Raw genomic sequence first — 21,766 nt, 5'->3', positions numbered from 1 at the left:
CAGCTGCTGCAACAAAGCTGGACAAAATTATCTTGTATGTGTATATAACATACAATGGAACATACATTCCTATGACTGGAATAGGCATCTCGTTATCCTCCTCTTTGTCTTGTCAGGCAGACGACTCTCTCAGTTTATCTACTGTCGTTTGTGGGGATGGTGATCTACACCTTCACCCTGAACTTGGGTCATCTGTGGGTCGTGTTCCTCACATCAGGAGTTCTGGGGTAAGAGCTGCAACATGCACTGGGCACAAATATGTTAGGACAATTAAGTCGGCATGAAACAAAAGTCTTTTCTTCCCTATTGTGATGAATATCAGAGTGAAATGCTTCTGGAACAAGAACAAATGTGGGCGGGGCTTGATTTTGTCATTCATTTGAAAATAATCATTTTTATGCATTAATGTGGTGAATAATAATTTTCACACTGTTTTGGAAAATAGTTGAAGAAAATAGCATAGACTATTTATTTATTTTAACCCTTTGAAGCCTGCTGTTTCATAGTTGATTCACAAAGGTCTCTAAATGCTAAACATGATCTAATAAACCTGTCTCACACGATCTCCTCAGTCCTTCTGTCTCTGACTGATAGTTTAGACTGTTTTATCAAGTAAAAGTCTTTCAGTATAATTGTACAAACGTCCTCCTTCAGCTCGAGCTTCACGAGTCTTTCTGTGTCAAATCTGCCCTGATTTATCAAGGAAACGCAAGAATAACTTTGATATTGTTAGTAATATTTCAACTGGACTGAAGCAGCTTCGCTTTATTTGATTATCATACATCATTTATAGAAAAATCATGAGTATCAAATATGATCATCAGGCTTTTGAGGAAGGTTTATTGTTTATCTCTCAATCATCATTATATTGCATTATATGATTTAAAACTACAGAGATTTGATCATAAACTAAGCATTTAAATATCTTACTAAGACATTTTCAGGGTTCTGTTATGTTTTATCTGTGTTTGAGTTTTCCTATGAGTTGGTTTTTGCTCTTATTGCTGTTTTCTTTGTGCCTTTTCCCCCGCTAGTTAGGCTACGTTTACACGACAACGATATGCTTAAAATGGAGAAGTTTTTCCTTTGAGTTTTCCACGTACAGACGACACCATTGTCAAGACGATCCCCGTTCACACGGATCAGCGAAAACGACTAAAAACGCTGTATTCTGCTGCCAGGCCAGTAGATGGCGATGAAACACTATCGCTTGAACACATAATACGCATGTGCATGACGTCATCGTCTTCAGAGATTCACGTTTTTGTTCTTTACACGGAGACCGTTTTCAAAAACTTAAACCCGCTTTCAAAAGTTGTCATCTCCCAAAACGCAGTTGTCGTGTAAATGAACGGCCAAAGCGCATAAAAAGTTTTACGTTTTTAGTTGAAAACGATAAACAGCCCCTTAGTTCCTGGGTTACTCATTGTTTTATTAGTCATGTCAGCTTGTGTCTTTGATTGATTTGTTCTGTTTCCTGATGCACTTATTACATCCTGTTTTAACCAAATCGTGAAAAAATATATTATTTGCAGATATAGTGACAAATTATATTTATATGCATTTTATGTAAGTATCTGCTATACTGTTATAAAGACCTCATTGATTTACATTATAAGTTATCAGAATTTCATCTTGATTTTTTATAGAAATAAAAATATAAATGCCTGCTGGATCAAATATGATACTCAACAAAAAGAATAGAGAATGATCCATGCAAACCATCCACTTCTACACATACTGACCATGAAGTAACATTTAATCTGGATCCACATCTAAATATAGATGTTTTTTTTTAAATAATGATATGTGCTGATGGCTGACTGATAAATGTCCTCTATTTCCAGTCATGCTGCATACAGTGATGGTGATTTAAAAAATAAATAAAAAAAGAATATTGATCTATATTAAACGTACAGTATGGAATTTTTTCTCCACTAGGGGTCGCTAACCTATTTACAATAACAAAGGCGTAGTTTGATGACGCAACATTTGCTAAGAATTATGGATTATGATTCTTGTGTCGTGTGAGCGCAGGTTCTTCATGACGGGTTATCTTCCGCTGGGCTTCGAGTTTGCGGTGGAGCTCACGTATCCCGAGTCAGAGGGAACATCGTCAGGACTGCTCAACTGCTCAGCGCAGGTCATGCATGTACTCTCTGATCCCAGACCTGTAGATCGTCTGCTTTGTTCCGAAGCGGAGACTTAAAGGATTAAAATTTCCTAATAATTTACTCTCCCCCGCGTCATCCAAGATGTTCATTACTTTCTTTCTTCAGTCGAAAAGAAATGAAGGTTTTGGAGGAAAACATTCCAGGATGTTTCTCCATATAGTGTCTTCAATGGGGTCCAACGGGTCGAAGGTCCAGATGTGAGTTTCAGTGCAGCTTCAAAGTCTCGACACGATCCAGCCGAGGAATAAGAGTCTGATCTAGACAAACCATCCGCCATTTTATAAAAAAATAAACATTTATATACTTTTAAACCACAAATGCTTGTCCTGCACTAGCTCTGCGATGCGACACACATTACGTAATCATGATGAAAGGTCAAGCGTGATGTAGGCGGAAGAACCGATTTAGTGTTTGGAAAGCGAACGTGCAAAGACTGTCAAACGGCATTTACAAAAATGTAAAATAAATAAAAGGTAAAACACTGATGTCGGACGATTTTGAAGTTGAGTTTTTCGCCTTTCCCTACATTTCTGAGTCAGAACACGCGTGACCTTTCAACGTGATTACGTAATGTGTGGAGCGTCACAGCTAGTGCAAGACCAGTGTGAGATAAAATTATCACTGAATAAGAGACAAACAAATACAATTGTCTTTGAGGTTTATTTTCTTGCAAGAAAAGGCTAGCAGTCGTACAGTCACACAGATCATCATATTGTATCCAGTGGAGGCCCTCCTGTCACGTACCAACACTCTTTACCATTCCAGTACAACTCCATATTAGAATAAGGAGAGTGTGTTTGCTCTTTTACTGTCATATGATGGTCACACACATCTTAAAGATAACATTTCTTCCACAATTCCCCCCCTTTTATCATTAATTGATAACTATGTAATAATACAGCACATTTACAAGTTACATCATCACATTTATACTCTCCATTCCTGATTTCCACAAAAATGATCACTCTTAAATTTGCGAAAGAAGATTTGAAAAGAAGAAAGTTTAGGCTGTTTTTGTGGGGATGATTCCTTTAGTATTAGCAAGCAAGTAAAGATTTGTATCTGAAGCCGGGCTGTATGAATAAACACTGTTATTGCACTCCTGACACTGGGTCAGACCCTCAGTCACCTCAGTATAAGCAAGAAACAGTATTGATGTTCAGAAGAGAAAAAAAAACATCTTAACTCAATTAATACATTTCACCGTAACTTCCGCTGGTCGTGTCGTCATCGAATTTCTGTGGTTTTGGATATATATCTTTGAATTGATAATGATCATTTTTATGGAAATCAGGAATGGAGAGTATAAATGTGATGATGTAACTTAAATTTGCTGGATTATTATATAGTTATCAATTAATGATAAAAGGAAGTGGAGACTGGCTAGGCCACTCCATGACCTTAATTTGCTTCTTCTTGAGCCACTACTTCTTGAGCCACTACTTCTTGAGGTATGTTTTGGGCCATTGTCATGCTGGAAGACCCGTCCACGACCCATCTTCAGTGTTCTGGCTGATGGAAGGGGGTTCTCGTCCAAGATTTGGCCCCGTCCATTGGCCCCTCAATACAGTAAAGTCGTCCTGTACCCTTACCAGAGAAACAGCCCAAAAGCTTGACTGTAGGGATGGTGTTCCTGGGGTCATAGTCAGCATTTCTCTCCCTCAAAACACGGAGAGTTGAGTTGATGCCAAAGAGCTTGATTTTGGTTCATCTGACCACAGCACTTTCTCTTAAGCCTTCTCTGAATCATTAGATGTTCATTGGCAAACTTCAGACGGGCCTGTACATGTGCCTTCTTGAGCAGGGGAACCTTGCAGGCACTGCAGGATTTCAATACATTGTGGCGTAGTGTGTTGTTTGCGTGGTGAGTGTGGTCCCAACTGCCCTGAGATCATTAACAAGCTCCTCCCGTGTAGTTCTGGGCTGATCCCCTCACCTTTCTCATCATCCTTACCCCATGAGGCGAGATCTTGCATGGAGCTATAGACCGAGGGCGATGGATTTTTCATTTAGTACTCCGCCGTCCTTCAATACCCACCAGGTCTGGATTTGTTGCGGAACGGCTGCGGCCACGACTGACAGTTGAAGTCACGAGGACCCACGAGATCTCGCGAATTCACGTATGATCGCGCGATATAAGTGCTGAATTTGCTGCGGAGCTCTCTGGCAAAAATAGAAGCTCTGCGTATCTGCTCCGGAGTGAAAATACACACATTGACTTTAATGGAAACCTATTGACTCTGTTGCTGTTCCGGAGCGGATCCGCAGCCGTTCCGCGGTTAGTGGAAATTATGGGTAAGAGCCGATTCTTTGTAGCGAACGAGAAGAGCCGAATCTTTTTTTTTGGCGGGACTTTATTTGGAACAGTCTTGTCCCTGATGTCCTTTGACAGCTCGAGCTGACATTAGGACATTAGGAGTACTTTCTTAAAGTGACAGGACTAAGCTGTGTTCCACATGGGCACATAACCGATCTGTGGGAGGCAGAATTGTTGCTGGTTGGTAGGTTTTTTCTGGATTTTTTTTGGTTGATATTCTGTCTCTGTCTGTTAAAATAAACCTACCATGAAAATTATAAGGGTTCCCTGAACCCTTATTTTTTTTGTTAGTGGGCGAACTTACAAAATCAGCAGGGGATCAAATAATTACATTCAGTCACACTCTGGAGCCACTCTGTGAGTGTACGACTGCTGGGCTTTTCTTGCAAGAAAATAAACCTCATCAAAGACAATTGGAAATGTTTGTCTCTTATTCAGTGGTAGAATTTTATTTGCCACCACACGAGCATTTGTGGTTAAAAAGTATATGAATGTTGTTTTTTTTGATGATCGTTTGCTAGATAAGACTCTTATTCCTCGGCTGGATCGTGTCGAGACTTTGAAGCTGCACTGAAACTCACATCTGGACCTTCGACCCGTTGGACCCCATTGAAGACACTATATGGAGAAACATCCTGGAATGTTTTCCTCAAAAACCTTCATTTCTTTTCCACTGAAGAAAGAAAGACATGAACATCTTGGATGACGTGGGGGAGAGTCAATCATCAGGAAATGTTCATTCTGAAGTGAACTAATCCTTTATATTATTACAGTGTTGCATTTTCTTCATGGTTCAGTTTGCTTTCACAAGGTAACATTTCCAAAATGTGTTTATGCAAGTCACATCTAAATCCATGACAGCTCCCAGCACATGAGAGATGCGCACATGCTCACGATCTTCCTGATGTGTGCAGATGTTTGGAATCGCATTCACCATCATTCAAGGCAAAATCCTGGATCACTTCAGCACACTGGCCGGCAACATCTTCCTCTGTGTGTTCCTCTTCATCGGCTCCATCATGACAGGTAGAAACTCATCACATGACACTCAACATGTGACCACTAACAGTTGCACTCGTCTTCTGCACGTGATGTTTTATTACAGCATGACTTCAGCTTGTTGCGTCACAGTGGCACACTTAAACAAGCAGGGTATCGTCATTTTATACATGCTGAGAAAAACTAGACGACCATGTCATTCATTTAAAGGGCATTCTTTATAACGTCTTACTGAAAATCGTGGTTTCTGGTTTAAACAATTTTTTTTTTAAATGCAAAGTATCATTTTTCAGTGTTTCATGACATTCTTTGAAGCAGTGTTTCTCAATTGATTTTGCTTAGTTGTACTTTATTGTCCAGCCATGGCTGAAAATTGGTCTTTGGCTTTGTTATTGTCATGAAACTGCTCCGAGACACGAAGATCGATCCAAATGCAGTTTTTAATAAGGAAGGTCGTACAGGCAGGGTCAAATAGGGCAGACAGAGCAATGTAGATCAAACAGCAAGGGTAATCCAGATAACAGGCAGAATTCGGGGCAGGCAGCAATAATCAAAAATCCAAGAACAGTCCAAGTCAGGCCAGGCAGATAACACTCATACAAATGAGGAAACAGTCCAAGATCAAAAACCAGATAAACAAAACACAGGATAAACGCTCAGAAATGCAGTGTGACACAAACAAGACTTCGCAGGGAATGATGAGGTGAACCAGGCTTATATGGGGTGAACTAAACTATATAATGAGACACAGGTGAATGTGATAATCTGGGATGATGAGTCCGGGCAGTGAATTATGGGAAATGTAGTTGTGAGTGAATAATGATAGTCTGATGTGGAGTGCCCTCTGGTGGCACTCAAGGGCACTCCAGCTGGTGACCGTTACAGTTATACACACAACAATGCACATCAACACAATCAAATAAATACTTAATACATTCATATAATGATGATGTGTGTGAGGTTAAAAGTCTTTCTTCTATCCCACTTTAATATGTCAACTACTGTATAAGTAAGATCGATTTCCCTGAACATTTTAAACATTGTGACTGGACCAGCCCGACACAACATCAGCTCAACTGAAGTTAGGGTTAGCGAGGTGGTGAAGACTGCAGTTACAGTAATTGACAGAAAGAGAGCTTGATTGGACACACAACCATTGACATCAACAACAAGATATGGGGAGTTTTTTATTTTGTTTTAACTATGCAGGATTACATGGTTAGTAATTTATTATTCTTTTTTTTTTTTTGTTATTTGCATTGATCTGTTTTATTTTCATCTGAATGACCCACCCATCTGTTGAAAACTACTTCTTTGGAGTATCTTAGAGTAGCATGAACTGTAGTACATGAATATAGTTATTATTCAGCACCATGTTACATATTAAAGCAGCAGACCTGGCATCATATTACCATGATATCGCTGTGGTCATTTTGTAAGTGTATTAAAGTCCCCCTGTGGTGTAAATCCAGCTTTTAATGTTGTTTATATGTCTATGTGCTGTTTCTAATATGCTTTAAGTCAAACCATGTGTAAATTCATAAGTCGACACCATTGCTGAGTATTTCCTCCTTAAAACTGCAGTGAACCAAAGACAGTCTCAAAAACACGCTTTGAAATCGCTGGTGTTTCTGACGTCCAGGGCCGTGCACAGGGGGGTGGCCCGGTGGCTAGAGCCACTGCCCTTCTGCCCTCATCAGCTGAGGTGCCCCTCTCGCCCCCCTCCCTAACCCTCCAGAAGATTCCCATAAAAACGTTCTGTTATCGCTCCACTAAAGATCCACTGATTCCGCTAATCAGCTCCGTGTTTTCCTGCTCGCTCCGCAGCGTCACTCGTAGACAAGCATGTGTCTCTCCGACGACAGTTTCAGAATAGAATTTCGTCCCATTCACAGGTCGATTACAAATTACAATCCACATTACAGACAGTAGTCGATCCACAAAATTAGTATTTTGGTAATATGTTTTTGTATTTCTGTCGCAAAATGTTTTGCTCCTGGTCTTCAAATAGTGCTAACAAGTTACAACTCGTGCAACATCCATGTTCTTGGAAGAAAAGCAAATATATGTTTTGTGCCGTTAGCCACCTTGTAACCTACTATATTAAAGTACTATTCATTTAGATTAGAACACATTTAGATAATATATAGTATATTACCTTTTTATTATGTATAATGTTAATATGGTCTCATTAAAATATTATAAATATGATGTATGTTATAGATAGATACTATATCAACTAAGGCAACTGATTATAATGGGAAATATATTTACAGGAGTTAAAGTGTGAAAAACTGTCTGCTAAATATTCTATACATAATGATTTACCCTCTGGCTTTCTAGAACTTTGATTCAATTTTTGCAATGTTGAATAGGCTTTGTCTTTGCTCTTTCTCACTGTGTTCTTCTAATTTTGTGAAGGCATTGTTTTTTTGTCTACAAAATCTGCAAACAACAGAAAATGTTATTTATTTATTTGTGATTTATTTATTAGTGTTATTTATATTAGATTAGATCAGGTTAAATAATTTGATTGAATAAGAATTCAAATTTTCACTACTCCCAGTGTATGATTGCAGAACAATATATGTTTGAAAATTTATGGAGCAACAGATTTTGTGTGAAAATAAATCAGAAAGGTGGTTTGTTTAAAAATCTTATTAATGTATGAGGTGGCAAGGAGGTACACACGGGGTAAAACCAGCATGGTAAGACACACAGTATTGATAAAAATACTTAAGCTAAATTAATATGCTTTTAATAATGTCTAAGTTGATACTTGTTCAAACCAATCACTTTAGTAAAGTTTATAACAATTTGAGTTATTTTGATCAATTAAATAATAAATGTTTGTTCAATAAATATAGGCTATCTGTCATAATTTTCATTTTAAAAATACAGAAACAAGATTCTTGAGATCTTTGTATTTAAATTGCTACATAAGTCTAAAACATTAAAAATATATACATAAAATAGTAGATTAAATTAGCACAGAATCAACTTTGATCAAGTCAATGATCAGCCAAATTTCCAAGTCCATCATCAAAAGCGTTTATGAAAAAAAGTGCTGAGCAGAATTTGTGCCATTGAGTGGTATAAAAGAGAATTAAGTCAAATGCGCATTTTACCCCGGTGTGACTTTATAACTGTTGTAACCTGTATATCATTTCAATTTATACTTTAAGTGTATAATATTAAATTAAATGTCTATACTACTTCCATAGGATGAGGCAGCTCAGAGAGTGAGAGCCCACTGAGCATCAGACAGTTAAACTGGCATTGACATTGAATTATTTATTTGGAAGAGTAATTATAACAACATAACTTGATTTTGCACTAAATCCTAATTGTAATCGTATTGCCCATATAAAAGAGTTGTTTTTAATTTTCTGTATTAAGATGATACTGCCTCATTCAAACTCCTTATAGTGCCCCCTTTTTTGGTTTAAGCCACTGCCCCTCAAAATGTCTGTGCACGGCCCTGCTGACGTCACAAACTACCTTGTAACCAATCAGATCAACGTGTGATCGTCAACCAGTGGATCTCTGAGCTGAGTGAGTGAGTGGAGGCGGGGCTCATTTGCATAGTCATAGAACCACGCATATTAAATGAGGCAAGGGTGTCGAGTTACATTCAAGCTATTTTAAGACATGAAGACATTTAAAAAAAAAAAAAACATTTAAATGTGTAATTTTGATGATCAAAGATGAGTTTTAAGGGATAAAATGATTGACTACATTGAGCCTGGGTCGGTATTAATAGGATATTCCTGTAGATCTGACTCTAGCAACACCAAGGTCATGGGTTTGAATCCCAGGGAATGCATGAAATGATCAAGTGTATGCCTTCAAAGCAATGTAAGTTGTTTTAGAAAAAAGCGTCTGCCAGATGCATACATGTGAATGCAAATTAACTGTAAAATCTGACAACTTTTCAGTGATCAGACTTGTTTCTCTGCCTCACAGCGTTTATAAAATCTGACCTGCGGCGACAGAAGGCCAACCAGAAGTCTCAGACAGAGGTGAACGCTGTAAGTATGTTATAACTGGACATTAGCAGAAGAAATGCAGTATTTAAACTTTAATTTAACACCAAAAACACAGTGAAAGCTGAAACCGGTCTGATCTGCCTGAAGCCCGTATGATCAGATCCCTCTCTATGATCTGATGCTCTGTATGAAAAAAGAAAAGGTGCAGCTCATCCAAGAGGTTATGTCAAGGATTGAAGGTATAAAACATAATATGGGTTTTAATGACATTTTTATGTTGGCTTTAAACTCATAGAATATAAATTAGAACAGATTGTCCTGTACCAAACCAGGAATGCTGTCATGCTGTTAGCACATTATGATTGATAGGGTGTCTGAAATGCGCATTAAATGCCATACGACACGCGGAGAACTCATGTATAGCATATCTTCCTAGAATAACACACTATTAAACCAAAAATAATTTTAAGCTCTTCATTTGGTTAACTCTAAAGGCTGTTGTGGTCAGAGAATCTACAGTAGAGTAGGAGTGCCACTTATAATAAAATTATTAGTGCTGGGTAACGATTAATCGCATCCAAAATAAAAGTTTTTACATAATATAAGTGTGTGTACTGTGTCTAATTATTTTGTGTATATATATATATATATATATATATATATATATATATATATACACACGCATGCATCATGTATATATGTAAGAAAAATGTGTTATTTATATACAATATTTTTATTTATATATAATATAAATTATGTATAAATATATACAGTATATACATGCATATGTGTGTATTTATATATACAAAATATACACAGTACACACACACATATTTTATGTAAACACAAACTTTTATTTTGGATGCGATTAATCGTTGCACAGCACTAAAAAATATTAAACCTTTTTTTTTATTTAACTTTGAAGTGGACTTCTGGGTGTTTTTACCAACGCTGTAATGAGATCTTGGTGAGCAGCTGTCTAGAAAAGTTACACTAGATTCTGGAACAGAGTCAAATACACAAAACAGGGTGAAAAAAAAGACATGTAAACCAATGAACAGAACTAAAAACCCAACATGGCCCTCTGGTGGCAATAGGGAGTGGTGTAGTGGTTCCAGTCACGGCTGGTGACATGAAGATTACTGGTTTGATCCAATAACCAATGGATTCACTGGCAGCCAATGAAGACCACAGGCTGGCATTATGCAAATTAGTTACATTATCTAGGTGTGCAACAGGAAGTGAGATATTAATTACTGACGACTCGTTTCAGGCAGTTCAGAATCACTTCTTTCTTGTAGGAGACAATAACTTTTGTTGTTGTGCACCTTGATCTTTAAAACTTTGTATTTAAAACTTTTACATCCACAAACAGCTTTATTACACACTGCATGAAAGGTAATATTAGTATTACATTAACACTTAAGGGTAAACTCAGGGTTCAAAGTGCACGAGAGAGCATCATGGGAAAGAAGAGCTGGTGTGCCTGGAGGGTTAATACAGTAAAAACATCCATAAACAACTGTTTTATTACATCTTTAGAGAAAGCCAATATGTTACAAACATACATACAGTAATATTTGTTTGAAAAATAAATAATAGGTCCTATAAAAATAATCAAACATCTATATAAGATGTAAATAAAAATCATAATACCTACACACACAGGGCTAAAAAAATAAAATAAAAAGCATATCAGATTCAGCAGTTTGGCCAGTTCTGAATCTATACACTAGATAAAACAAGCAAATACAATTTTCTTCTACTTTTGCCAAACATGAGAATTTCTTAGTAAGACGTGTGTCTGTGGATAATGTCAGCAACTTTATCCACACACAGTACAGTTAGAGTGGTGTACACTATAGAAAACCTCGACTGCTTGATTGCTCGTATCGCGCAAAATGTGGACTATATTATCGGCCAGCTCTAATCTGATAAATGTGACTATAAGGCATGAAGTTATGTGTGTGTAATGTCACATAAGTTTTCCTTGTTATTTCTACAGTTATTTCTGTGCATTTTTATGTTGTAGATTTCATTAATATTATTTTTAGTGTTCCTTACTGAGGTAGTGATGGATGGTTAAATTTAAGTTTCTTTTTTCTTCTGTTCAGGACTCATCCATGCTTTCCCAAGACGGAAAACCGTTGCCAGTAAAAGAGTTTAAGATGTAAAGGATGGAAACGTCATCATCATGTCCATCAATCCTCCTAAATCTACAGTGTCCTGAATAATGACGGCTCAGGATGAACTGCCCAAGCACAAGTGAATCTTTTCTTCCTCCTGCTAATAACCCGCTGTTGTTCCTGCAGTGCTTAAACTGACCGATAGCTCGAGCTCCCACATTAACCCACAGCACTCAGTGGGAATCATTCATCACACAATTTTGTAAAATACTTTTTTGTAGACCATTCAATTCACACAAGTATGAACGATTAACATTTAAAAAATGTTATTGTTCTGCTTGTGTTTCATACATGAGGATTAATATGTTTTAATGTGTTGGGGAATGTATCATGTTTGCATGACGGTTCCTTAGATCTGACCTAATGTTTTTATGATCAGAAGTATTAATCTAGTATGAGTGTCTCTGTAACACACATCTGATCCGAGAGATCTCACTCTGTGTTCGTTGATGCTGGACATCACATTATTACTGTGGAAGGTCGAAGTCCTTCAATAAAACCCATCATTTGAAGCCTACTTGAATGTGCCAGAACATCAGTCATGTGATCAGTGGAGGACGTGTGATAGTACAGACTGCAGGACCCGTACAGGACACTCATCTCAGACTAAAGACAGTATTACAGTATATGCAGAGGTTAGTGTGTGTCGTAGCATGACAGATGGACGCTTTTTGATCCAATAGAAACATATATTAGGTGAATGACATTTAATATAACACAAAGTATAGTCTTATAAATGTACATTCAGTTTTAAAACAATGAAAAAAAGATGTGGAAACGCATCATCACACGACACTTGCAACGTTTTTCTTCCAATCGCGAGTTTATATCTCACAACTCAGACTTTCTTTCCCTCTTGATTCTGAGTTTAGATAAGTTGCAATTACCTTTTTTATTATTTTATTTCATGGTGGAATACAAATGTTTTCATACATTATAAATCAAAGCGCAGTCACAGATGGATGTGCTTAACAGGAGGCTTTGCAGACAATAACATCACAAAACATGATTCCTCAAGGTCATTTCAATTTATTCATTTCACATGGTTTCAGAAATGAACACTGTGGTTTTCTGATGACAGATGAAGGTCTCGCAGAGCTGATGTCAGTCTGTAGACGAGTAGTTACTGCCCTGATCTGTGTGTGTGTTGTTCATATGAATGTATGCAGATGTATATGTAGTTCATGTGTATTTTACAGTACTTGTATAGAAACGCTTTGAATATAATACAGATAAAATTGTTGTAAATTGAATCTCACAGTCAATAATAAAGAGTGATGACTAGTTTAAACTACGTGGCTAAAATGCAGATGTGAGCATGTCTTGTGTTTTGCACATGTTAGTGATTTGCAATTGAACATCGCAACAAATGAGTCATGTAAACCTTCCCACGTGTGTTCTGGGGAAAACACTGACAGCGCCGTGACCAGTAATGAACATTCATGTACATCTGAGGCTAAAACCCTTCATGGAAAGGCTTCTTAACTCGTCTTTCAGAAGCTGAGATCTAGACAAAGAAGAAGCTCAAATATAAGTTTTCTTCACTCCATTTGTGTTTTTCTAATATAATAGCTTAAAAAATAACTCAAATGTACTTGCACAGTAATTGCTTTCGGATCATTAAACTTTAAATAACCACATAAAATTATCACACTGATTTCAATGCTGTAAAAAGGTAGTTTGGGCCTTATATGTGACTGGCAACCAGGACCGGCTCATACCGAACCACTGACCCATCGCTAAAGCGTCCCGCGGTCCACACGCAGCGGCCCGTCCCGTTACAGCCGTCCCGTGTCAGTGCCAGCGGCATCAACAGTGATGATCTCACTCAGGTCCTCTTCTTCTGACGAGCTCCCATCACCTCCTGAGGCTCAACGATACACTGGAAGCCGATCAACATGCCCACGATAGAGACACCTAGGAACACAGAACCAGCGTTACAAGACGACGATGCTGATTCTAGATCATTACACAGCACTGATTACAAAATACGATGGCTGAGGATAGTAGTTTTTTTTTGTTTGTTTTTTGCAGTGAATATTAAGTTTCTATATTTGAAAGTCAGAGTCTGACACAAATTACTTCAAGATTTCAGATACAATGTACATCCATTTAGTGTCATTTTGTATGCAAGCGTGATACCGGTCAAATGTTTGGAATAATTAAGATTGTTAATGTTTTTGGTAGAAGTCTCTTCAAGGCTGCATTAATGTGATAAAAAAAAAAGTAATATTGTGAAATATTATCACAATTTTAAATTGCTGTGAATGTGTAGTAACATTCACTCCTGTGATCAAAGCTGAATTTTCATCATCATTACCAGTCTTCAGTGTCACATGATCCTTCAGAAATCACTCTAATATGAGGATTTGATGATCAAGAAACATTTATGATTATTATCACTGTTAAAAATAGGATTCAGTATCTTTGATGAATAGAAAGTTGAAAAGAACAGCATTTCTGTCATGACAACTCTGAGTGTTTTCACGGATATGACAATGTTGATATATCTGGTGTTGGTGGAATAGATCTGCTACGCTGCTGCTGTTATTGCTTCTGCTAATACACACACACACACACACGCTGCAGGGAGAAAGTAAGACACACTGCTGTACAACAGTGTAGATGACAGTGATCCAGACTAACATTTGAGAACAGTAGCACCGGTGTAACCAAGCTCTCCAGCAGCTCCTGATTCAGTAGCGCTGGGGGAAGTGGGGATTGTTAATCATAAAGGCAATTTAATCATAAAATTAGTATTGTTCTGCATTAATAAGCGCATTTCTTTCTTGGAAATGCACATTTGGCGGTAAAGCACTGAGCTTGAGCTGAGATGCAGATAAAACTAACTTTTAACAACCCTAATTTTTCAAGGGAAGTATTTTAATATTCTACTGTTATTAAATGTTCCATTGTTCTTCTATCAAGCTGAACTGACGACAGCTTCAGAGATTACAGAAGGAGCGCTCTTTACTTGCTCTCTGTGTAATTCTTCACAATTTGAAGAAGTTTTTGATTTTCATTATTTCATTTATATATACTTCAATACAACTATGTCAAACTTTGACAAAAATTGATTTCTTGATGATTTGATTTTTTAAGAATTTCATAATATCTAAATATAAATTTATAAGCAAAAACCTGTGAAAATAACTATGATGGAGTGGAAATGTCTAATAAGTCAATAAGTGCTCCTCTGCCACCATCTACTGGTTATAGTGGTAATTTCATATTTCATATTTTTATTAAATAAAAGTGTTTGTTTGCCACGTGTTATTTTTCTTACATCTTTAAACTTTTAGTTTTACAAATGGGGACAAATTTTGTTTTTGGTCATCACATAAAAAATAACTTTAAAACTGGATCATATTTAGAGCTTGAAAGTCCTTGAAAAAGTGTGAAGCGCTTGAACATTTCACTCTGGAAAGGTTGCAGGAATCCTGAAATGTTATTAATCCTGTGGCAAATTCAAACACTTTTCACTGTTGAGTTCTTTGTGGATTGAAACGTCTCAGATTGAGTGCAAACAAAAGAAATAAACATGAGAATACCAAAGCATGGTTTTCTGTGAGAAGTAGTGGATTATCTGACAGAAATGCAGGTGTGCCATTATTGATGGCCATAAATGTCTTTGTCACTTTTGATCACTTTAATACATCTTTGCTGAATAACAGCATTCTTTTTATTTTTTGTATTATCTTACTAACCCCAAACTTTTGAAAGGTAGTGTATCACAGTTTCCACACACACACACACACACACACACACACACACACACACAAAGAAATAAAAAAAATAGTAAACTGTTTTCAACATTGATAATAATCATAAATGTATGGAAGATTGTTTCCGCCACAGAATAAAACATTTTAAAAGATAATTGCATCTTTTCATCTCTCAATTCTAACTTTATTTCTCACAATTGTGACTTTATATCACACAATTCTGAGATAAAAAGTCGCAATTTTTTTTTTTTGTGGAAACAAGCTTTCACATAAATGTTTCTTGAGCATCAAATCCTCATATTAGAGTGATTTCTGAAGGATCATGTGACACTGAAGACTGGAGTAATGATGCTGAACATTCAGCTTTGATCACAGGAATAAATGACTCTTTAATATATATTCACATATCAGTATCCTGATTGAAGACGAGATGTTGGAAACTCACTCACTTGCTACGATCAGAGGTGCCATGACTCCAATGGTCAAAGGAGCGGTTTTATAGATAAACGCTTCAGACAAGAAGTGGCCAAGAGCCAGAACGAACGTCCACAGGGTGACGTGATAAAGCCTGTCATGAGGGAAAGAAAGAGCCGTCAGCCAGCAGAGTTCAGTCTCTACACACACACACACACGCACAGACACACACGCACAACGAGGATCCTTACGTTCGGTTCTGAATGTCTATGGCACAAGCGCAGCGGATGATGGAGGACAGGAGGGTCCATATGCCAAAGGTTCTCGCCTGGAGACCGTTTACTAAAGAACAAGACAAGTCCTCTCATTTATAGCACACATGTATTTGTGTCCAAATACTTTCTGTATTCATGTAGAGGACAGTAGACGCATTAAGGGTTAGTTCACACAAATTAGCCCATGATTTACTCACCCTGAAGTCATCCTAGGTGTATATGACATTCTTCCTTCAGACGAATACAATCAGAGTTATATTAAAACATGTCCCGGCTCTTCCAAGCTTTATAATAGCAGTGAATGGAGGATGAGATTTTGAAGCCCAAAAAAGTGCATCAATCCATCATAACAGTATCCATACGGCTCCAGGGGTTAATAAAGGCCTTCTGAAGAGAAGAAAAATGTTCATATTTATAACTTTATAAACTATAATCACTGGCTTTCGGTAACGTACGCGAGTCTAGTTCTGGTGGAAGAGTGACCTCTGACCCGACGCATGACCTCTGACCCGACGCATGATATATTGACGAAAGCGGAAGCGCAGAGGAACGTGCAAAACAAAACACTGGTCACGAATTATAAGTCTAAAAGGAGAATTTAAACAGAAATGTGGGAGGAGCTTGAGCTTGTTGTTGAGTTTGTCACTTAAGCTTCTACGTCATGTGTCGGGTCAGCGGTCATGCGTCGGGTCAGAGGTCATGTGTCGGGTCAGAGGTCATGTGTCGGGTCAGGGGTCACTCTTCCGCCGGAACTAGACTCGCGTACGGCCATTACCAAAGCCAGTGATTATAGTTATAAATATGGATATTTTCTCACAAAAAGGCATCGCTTCTCTTCAGAAGGCCTTTATTAACCCCTGGAGTCGTATGAATTACTGTTATGATGGATGCACTTTTTTGGGCTTCAAAAGAAAAAGGTACCATGCACTCCCATTATAAAGCTTGGAAGAACCAGTATATCTCAGATTGTATTCGTCTGAAAGAAGAATGTCATACACACCTAGGATGACTTCAGGGCGAGTAAATCACGGGATAACTTACATTTTTGGGTAAACTATCCCTTTAACTGAAAATGTAGCTGTAATGCTGATCTGTTAAGTGCTAAAGTTAGTTATTGAATAAAGGTGCTAATTATCGGGTGTATGCCAACCATAATCCGGTGTGCCGGTGTAGAGTTTCTGGGACAGGAAGCTGTAATCTCTGAAGCTCTGCACTGTGTTTCCCACCGCGATCACAGACACCATGAGCAGCCAACTCCTCAACACGTTCAGAAAGCGGCTCATCTTCACTGAACACCTGCAGGAGAACATGGAGATCAGAGCAGAGCAGGGGAATACCGTGGTACTTTGATACCATAGTAGTGAATTACTGTTAAATTCATTTAGTGAATGCATATTCATGATGCTCTATGGCAGGGGTTTTCAATCTTATAGATGCCGCGCACCCCCAAACATGAGCATCCTCGTGTGAGGGAACCCCTTCTAAAGTCTTTTCTAAACACCAAAATTAGTTGCTATTAAGTAACTTTATTATATGTTTCTATGCAATATATTAATGTAATATTTATTTATTTTTTACTTAATTTTTATTTATTTATTTTATCTAATTTAATCTATTTAGTAGATTAATAACAGTTTTTATTATTAAATCACATTTGTATTCATTTATTTTAATATAATTTAAAATGATGTTAAATGTATAATTTAATTTATTCAAATTAATCTTTTTATTAAATATTATCAATCCATCGTTCATGGAATGATTTTTTTTTCTGAAACGTTCTCGTTGGACGTTCGTCTAATATTTTTTTTAAAAAAATGTTACAAGTTTAAGAACGTTCCCATAACATTCAAAATGAACGTTCCCATAACATTTGAAGAATGATGAAATGGAATATAACCAAGAAAAAAAAACATTTAAAAAACGGGACGTTTAGGGACATTCAGAACGTTAGCAAAACGTTAGATATTTTGTTCGCTAGATTTGTGTAGGCAACCATAAACAAGACTGGATCATCAATTGACATTATAGCAGTACATAAGAAACAACACGACACGATTCATCAGTAACAGTGTTCTTACCTTCTGCAGTCAGTATTTGAGCTGTATAACTATAACATTAACTGTACAACTATAACATTAACTGTATAACTATAACATTAACTGTATAACTGTAACATTAACTGTACTGTGTGCGTTTGATTCCTGCTTATCATCGTACCGCGACAGGTTCACAACACTCAGCTGTCATGGTCATGAACATTGACCAATCAGAAACCGCGGATGACTGTTGCGTCGCGTCGTACCACCACCCCATTGGGCAGTGCTCCAAAAGACAGCCCACTCCTGGGAGATCCAACCAATCACCGCCCGCTATACATCTGACGATTTCTAAAGGAGGTGTGTTGAGTTTGAATTTGAGAATTATGTATTTTAGCACAGTTTATTATACTCAAAGACGTTTGGTCTATTTTATGAAAACAAAAGTTGACTTTTGAGCTGTCTGATCATGCATATTGTATATTCATTCGTAAAAAAGGTCTAGCTATATCTTTCATAGATCGGAAACGTTTTAATAGAAATTATAAGGTACTGCAATCATATGTTTCCGAATCCCACACAACATTTTTTATTTTATATGTTTGAAATAATTATGTTAAATACATGATTTTTAATTAATTTTACATTATTACTTGGTTCAATGCAGAATTACAAGTTCTACGCGCATGCGCTTAACAATGGTTGTCAGCTGGTTGTTATAGTAACAGGCGTCAGGGCTTTGGCGTGGGCTATGGAGCTAACAGTTAATAATTACACGCAAGAACACTCACTTAACGCAAACAGGTATGTTACTGATTACATTTATTATCAAACTAATTACACTGGATTCCGAAGTCCTAATATTTTGTGTTAGACATTCATTCAAACGCTTTATTCTCTCTTACATCACAGTCAAGTTAGCTCGGTTAGCTAACAGCTAGTGAACTCTCTTCTGTCACACACAACTAACGTTAATCCCATCTTTCCCATATTATATTCATTTCAAACAGCAATTTATGAACAATCTGGAAGGTGCTTTCAGTTGATCATAGTAGACAAGTGCTAAATAGTTGTCTCTGATAATAACTAAATGAATCATGAAAGTTTTACTTTGGTTTAACCTTTATCTTTGATTGCTAACTAGTACCTTCGTAGTTTGCTGTCATTTTAACTAATTTAATTGAGTTATTTTTGTTTTTGTTTTACATTGTTTTCTTATTTTGTATGATTCCTCATCGTACACAGTGCAATACTTTATATTGTTTGATATCAATAAAAGCAAAAATATAAAAGAAACAGCACATCAGCCCTTCTCATAAAAGCTTATTGTTTTACAGATGAGTTAAGAAGATTGGAGATGAGTGCTGTCACACACACATTGAGCTGACACACACACACACACACACACACACACACACACACACCGAGATGCCAGCCGCTAGAGAGCAGAAGGAGGAGTCGGAGTCATCGTCTGAAGATGAGCTGGAGTAAGTGTCTTTATTAAAGCACAATGCTTTATTGATCTTGATTATATTCAGATATTCAGTGAGCAGAACTAGTCTCTACACACAAAGCTACAGCAAACATCCGCTGTTGCATGTAGATTTCATGAATTCACAGCTTATCTTGTCTAAATATAGACCAGTCAGGTCTGAAATAGTAACAGCGCTCCTCAAATAGTCTAGATGTTGCTCACAGGTCTGTCATCGGCCGCAGAGCTTAACTCAGTCTCCTGGTCATGCTTTAGGAGTGACAGAGAGGATGACCAGTTTAGATTTAGGACCCAGAATTTACATTAGTTATCATGTGCAGGGCCGGAGTTTCGTTTTTGGAAAATTATTATTATTATTTTTAGACACATTTGTTTTTAAATTACATTTCTCTCACCTAAATGTTTGCTCACTCATTGTGTTTTTACAATGGGGTAATTTTGTTGTCAAGAGTTCACACAACACGAGGAAGCTTGATTTCAATCTTTGAATTAAATTGAAATAAGTAGCACAAATACATACAGGAGAATAATAAAGATACAAATAGAGAGAAATAAAGAAAGGTCTAACACTAGTATTCAGAAATACTACTGAAACTGAATAAAGTAATTAAATGTAAAATAGCACTGGATAGTCTTTTAGTCGTGACTAAATTAAATACTTAGGCTATTAATCCTGATTCCTTACAATTAAAGCTATCCTTTATATCCTATATCCTTATCAAAATGACTGACAGTCACAGATTCGGCTGCTGTCACTTTAAGAGCTAGCGCGCAGATCCATTACTGTTTTCATTAAGTCATCCGATGGCTGAAATATATAAGAAACAATATTAATGGGACAGTTCATGTTAGCTTTTATTGCTGATTTGTAATATCTTATTTAAATGTGAGTTTGGCATTTTTGTATTTATTTTACGCATTCAAGTATGAGATGTGAGTTGGTCCTGCCAATATGGCCGGTGTGTGAACTGACTGGGACTTTGGTAATTCCTCAATATCATATCCATGTGAAGTTCATCTGAGATAGCAGTGTTGTCTTTGCTGTAACCTGTGTTTTCACAGGAAACACCCGAGTATCGCCTGGAGTGGAGTCGGGAAGAGGATTCCCGTGCTCCTCTTCTGTGCCGAAGCCATTGTGTCCAAAGATGTGGCCATCAAATCTGTTGGAGGTACAGACGCCGACAATTATTGTGTTTAACACTAGAGCATTAAAGAAATTCTGCAACATGAAATTATGATATATAATGAGAAGAGCTGCATGATTCTGGATTAATTGGCGAATCACGATTTTTTTGTTCAAAATAGATCACGATTCTCCCACGATTATGAAGACACATAAACAAAATAATATGTCATTTTCTGGGGGTTCTAATATCTGCAGTGTATTAAAAAAATATTTAATTAATTTTAAGGAATTATTTAAAAAAAAATTGGTTTGAATGAATGATTCAATGATTCACTTATAAAGGCTTATTTCATTACTTGATGAATCAGTGTTTTTTGAACGAATCTGTGGAATGAATGATTCAATGACTGTGGGTTTTTCTCCATCAGCTCCTCAGGTCATGAAGCAGTAACAGCAGAACTGTTATATGACATTCATTTCTTAAAGTTATTCGTAGTACATTTTGATAAATACTTGGATTGTTACGTATACCTGCAACATTTCAGCTATGAATTAATTATTAATTTTAGCAAGATTATGTTTAGTACCTGTCTAGCAATGCATGTTTATGCTGTTTTTCTACATCTAAACCCTTCAGAACTTCCGCTGTGGGAAATAGTGAGCGTCGATGCTGCCTGGATCTCACAGTGCATTGTGGGATTTTTTAGGGAGCGAACATTTCCGTGCACTGGAACGATTTTGCGATTGATAATGGCCTTAAAATGGCCGACTCTCTGATCAGTGCCTGACTATGAGATCGAGACGCACACAAATCATTTTTTTTTAACAGTCACTTTGTTGTAATGGTGTAATTGATACAATCTTTATTTATCTTTATCTTTTATTTATTACTTTTGTTTAAAAGGTGATTTACTCTGTTTTGATCACTCTGTAGACATCAGTGTTTATATCCGAACTATAAACTTTTATCCCAGTTCTTCTGTGATAATCTGAATGATTGTGACACAGAAATAATCAGACTGTGTGTGTT

The 21,766-nt window shown here is 37.0% G+C and overlaps 3 protein-coding genes across 4 annotated transcripts in view; 2 read left to right on the top strand and 1 right to left on the bottom strand.

The window, feature by feature from the left end:
• Positions 1 to 12,959, top strand: part of flvcr2a (FLVCR choline and putative heme transporter 2a) — a 45,441-nt gene extending 32,482 nt beyond the window's left edge. The window contains exons 6-10 of the mRNA XM_084097504.1: positions 117 to 227; positions 2,038 to 2,143; positions 5,406 to 5,517; positions 9,457 to 9,521; positions 11,594 to 12,959. Of these exons, the coding sequence (XP_083953630.1) occupies positions 117 to 227; positions 2,038 to 2,143; positions 5,406 to 5,517; positions 9,457 to 9,521; positions 11,594 to 11,653 (454 nt within the window). The 3' untranslated portion in view covers positions 11,654 to 12,959. The remainder of the gene's footprint in view (positions 1 to 116; positions 228 to 2,037; positions 2,144 to 5,405; positions 5,518 to 9,456; positions 9,522 to 11,593) is intronic.
• On the bottom strand, positions 12,675 to 18,335 carry erg28 (ergosterol biosynthesis 28 homolog). Its single transcript, XM_084097505.1, has 5 exons — positions 18,161 to 18,335; positions 17,230 to 17,375; positions 16,056 to 16,146; positions 15,840 to 15,958; positions 12,675 to 13,582 (listed from the first exon to the last, which is right to left on the bottom strand). The coding sequence occupies exons 2-5, from the start codon at positions 17,360 to 17,362 to the stop codon at positions 13,494 to 13,496; spliced, it is 432 nt and encodes a 143-aa protein (XP_083953631.1). The 5' UTR covers positions 17,363 to 17,375; positions 18,161 to 18,335; the 3' UTR covers positions 12,675 to 13,493.
• Positions 18,336 to 18,818: 483 nt separating this feature from the next.
• ttll5 (tubulin tyrosine ligase-like family, member 5) overlaps positions 18,819 to 21,766 on the top strand; it is a 145,827-nt gene continuing 142,879 nt past the window's right edge. For both annotated transcript variants that reach the window (XM_084097321.1, XM_084097320.1), the window contains exons 1-3: positions 18,819 to 18,922; positions 19,456 to 19,605; positions 20,673 to 20,779. In XM_084097321.1, the coding sequence (XP_083953447.1) occupies positions 19,547 to 19,605; positions 20,673 to 20,779 (166 nt within the window). In that variant the 5' untranslated portion in view covers positions 18,819 to 18,922; positions 19,456 to 19,546. The remainder of the gene's footprint in view (positions 18,923 to 19,455; positions 19,606 to 20,672; positions 20,780 to 21,766) is intronic.

Source organism: Abramis brama (genome assembly GCF_963993115.1).
Source record: "Abramis brama genome assembly, chromosome: 21".
Lineage (NCBI taxonomy): Eukaryota > Metazoa > Chordata > Actinopteri > Cypriniformes > Leuciscidae > Abramis > Abramis brama.
The sequence above is the reverse complement of the archived record's forward strand: the minus strand, read 5'-3'. Positions and strand labels throughout refer to the sequence as shown.

Excerpts from the sequence above, each read along its gene's own strand:
- erg28 (XM_084097505.1), bottom strand. The coding sequence starts at position 17,362 with ATGAGCCGCTTTCTGAACGTGTTGAGGAGTTGGCTGCTCATGGTGTCT. Across the intron at positions 15,959-16,055 it reads ATAGACATTCAGAACCGAAC|GCTTTATCACGTCACCCTGT; the intron begins GTAAGGATCCTC and ends CCCTCATGACAG. Across the intron at positions 13,583-15,839 it reads GGCACCTCTGATCGTAGCAA|GTGTCTCTATCGTGGGCATG; the intron begins GTGAGTGAGTTT and ends CTGTGTTCCTAG.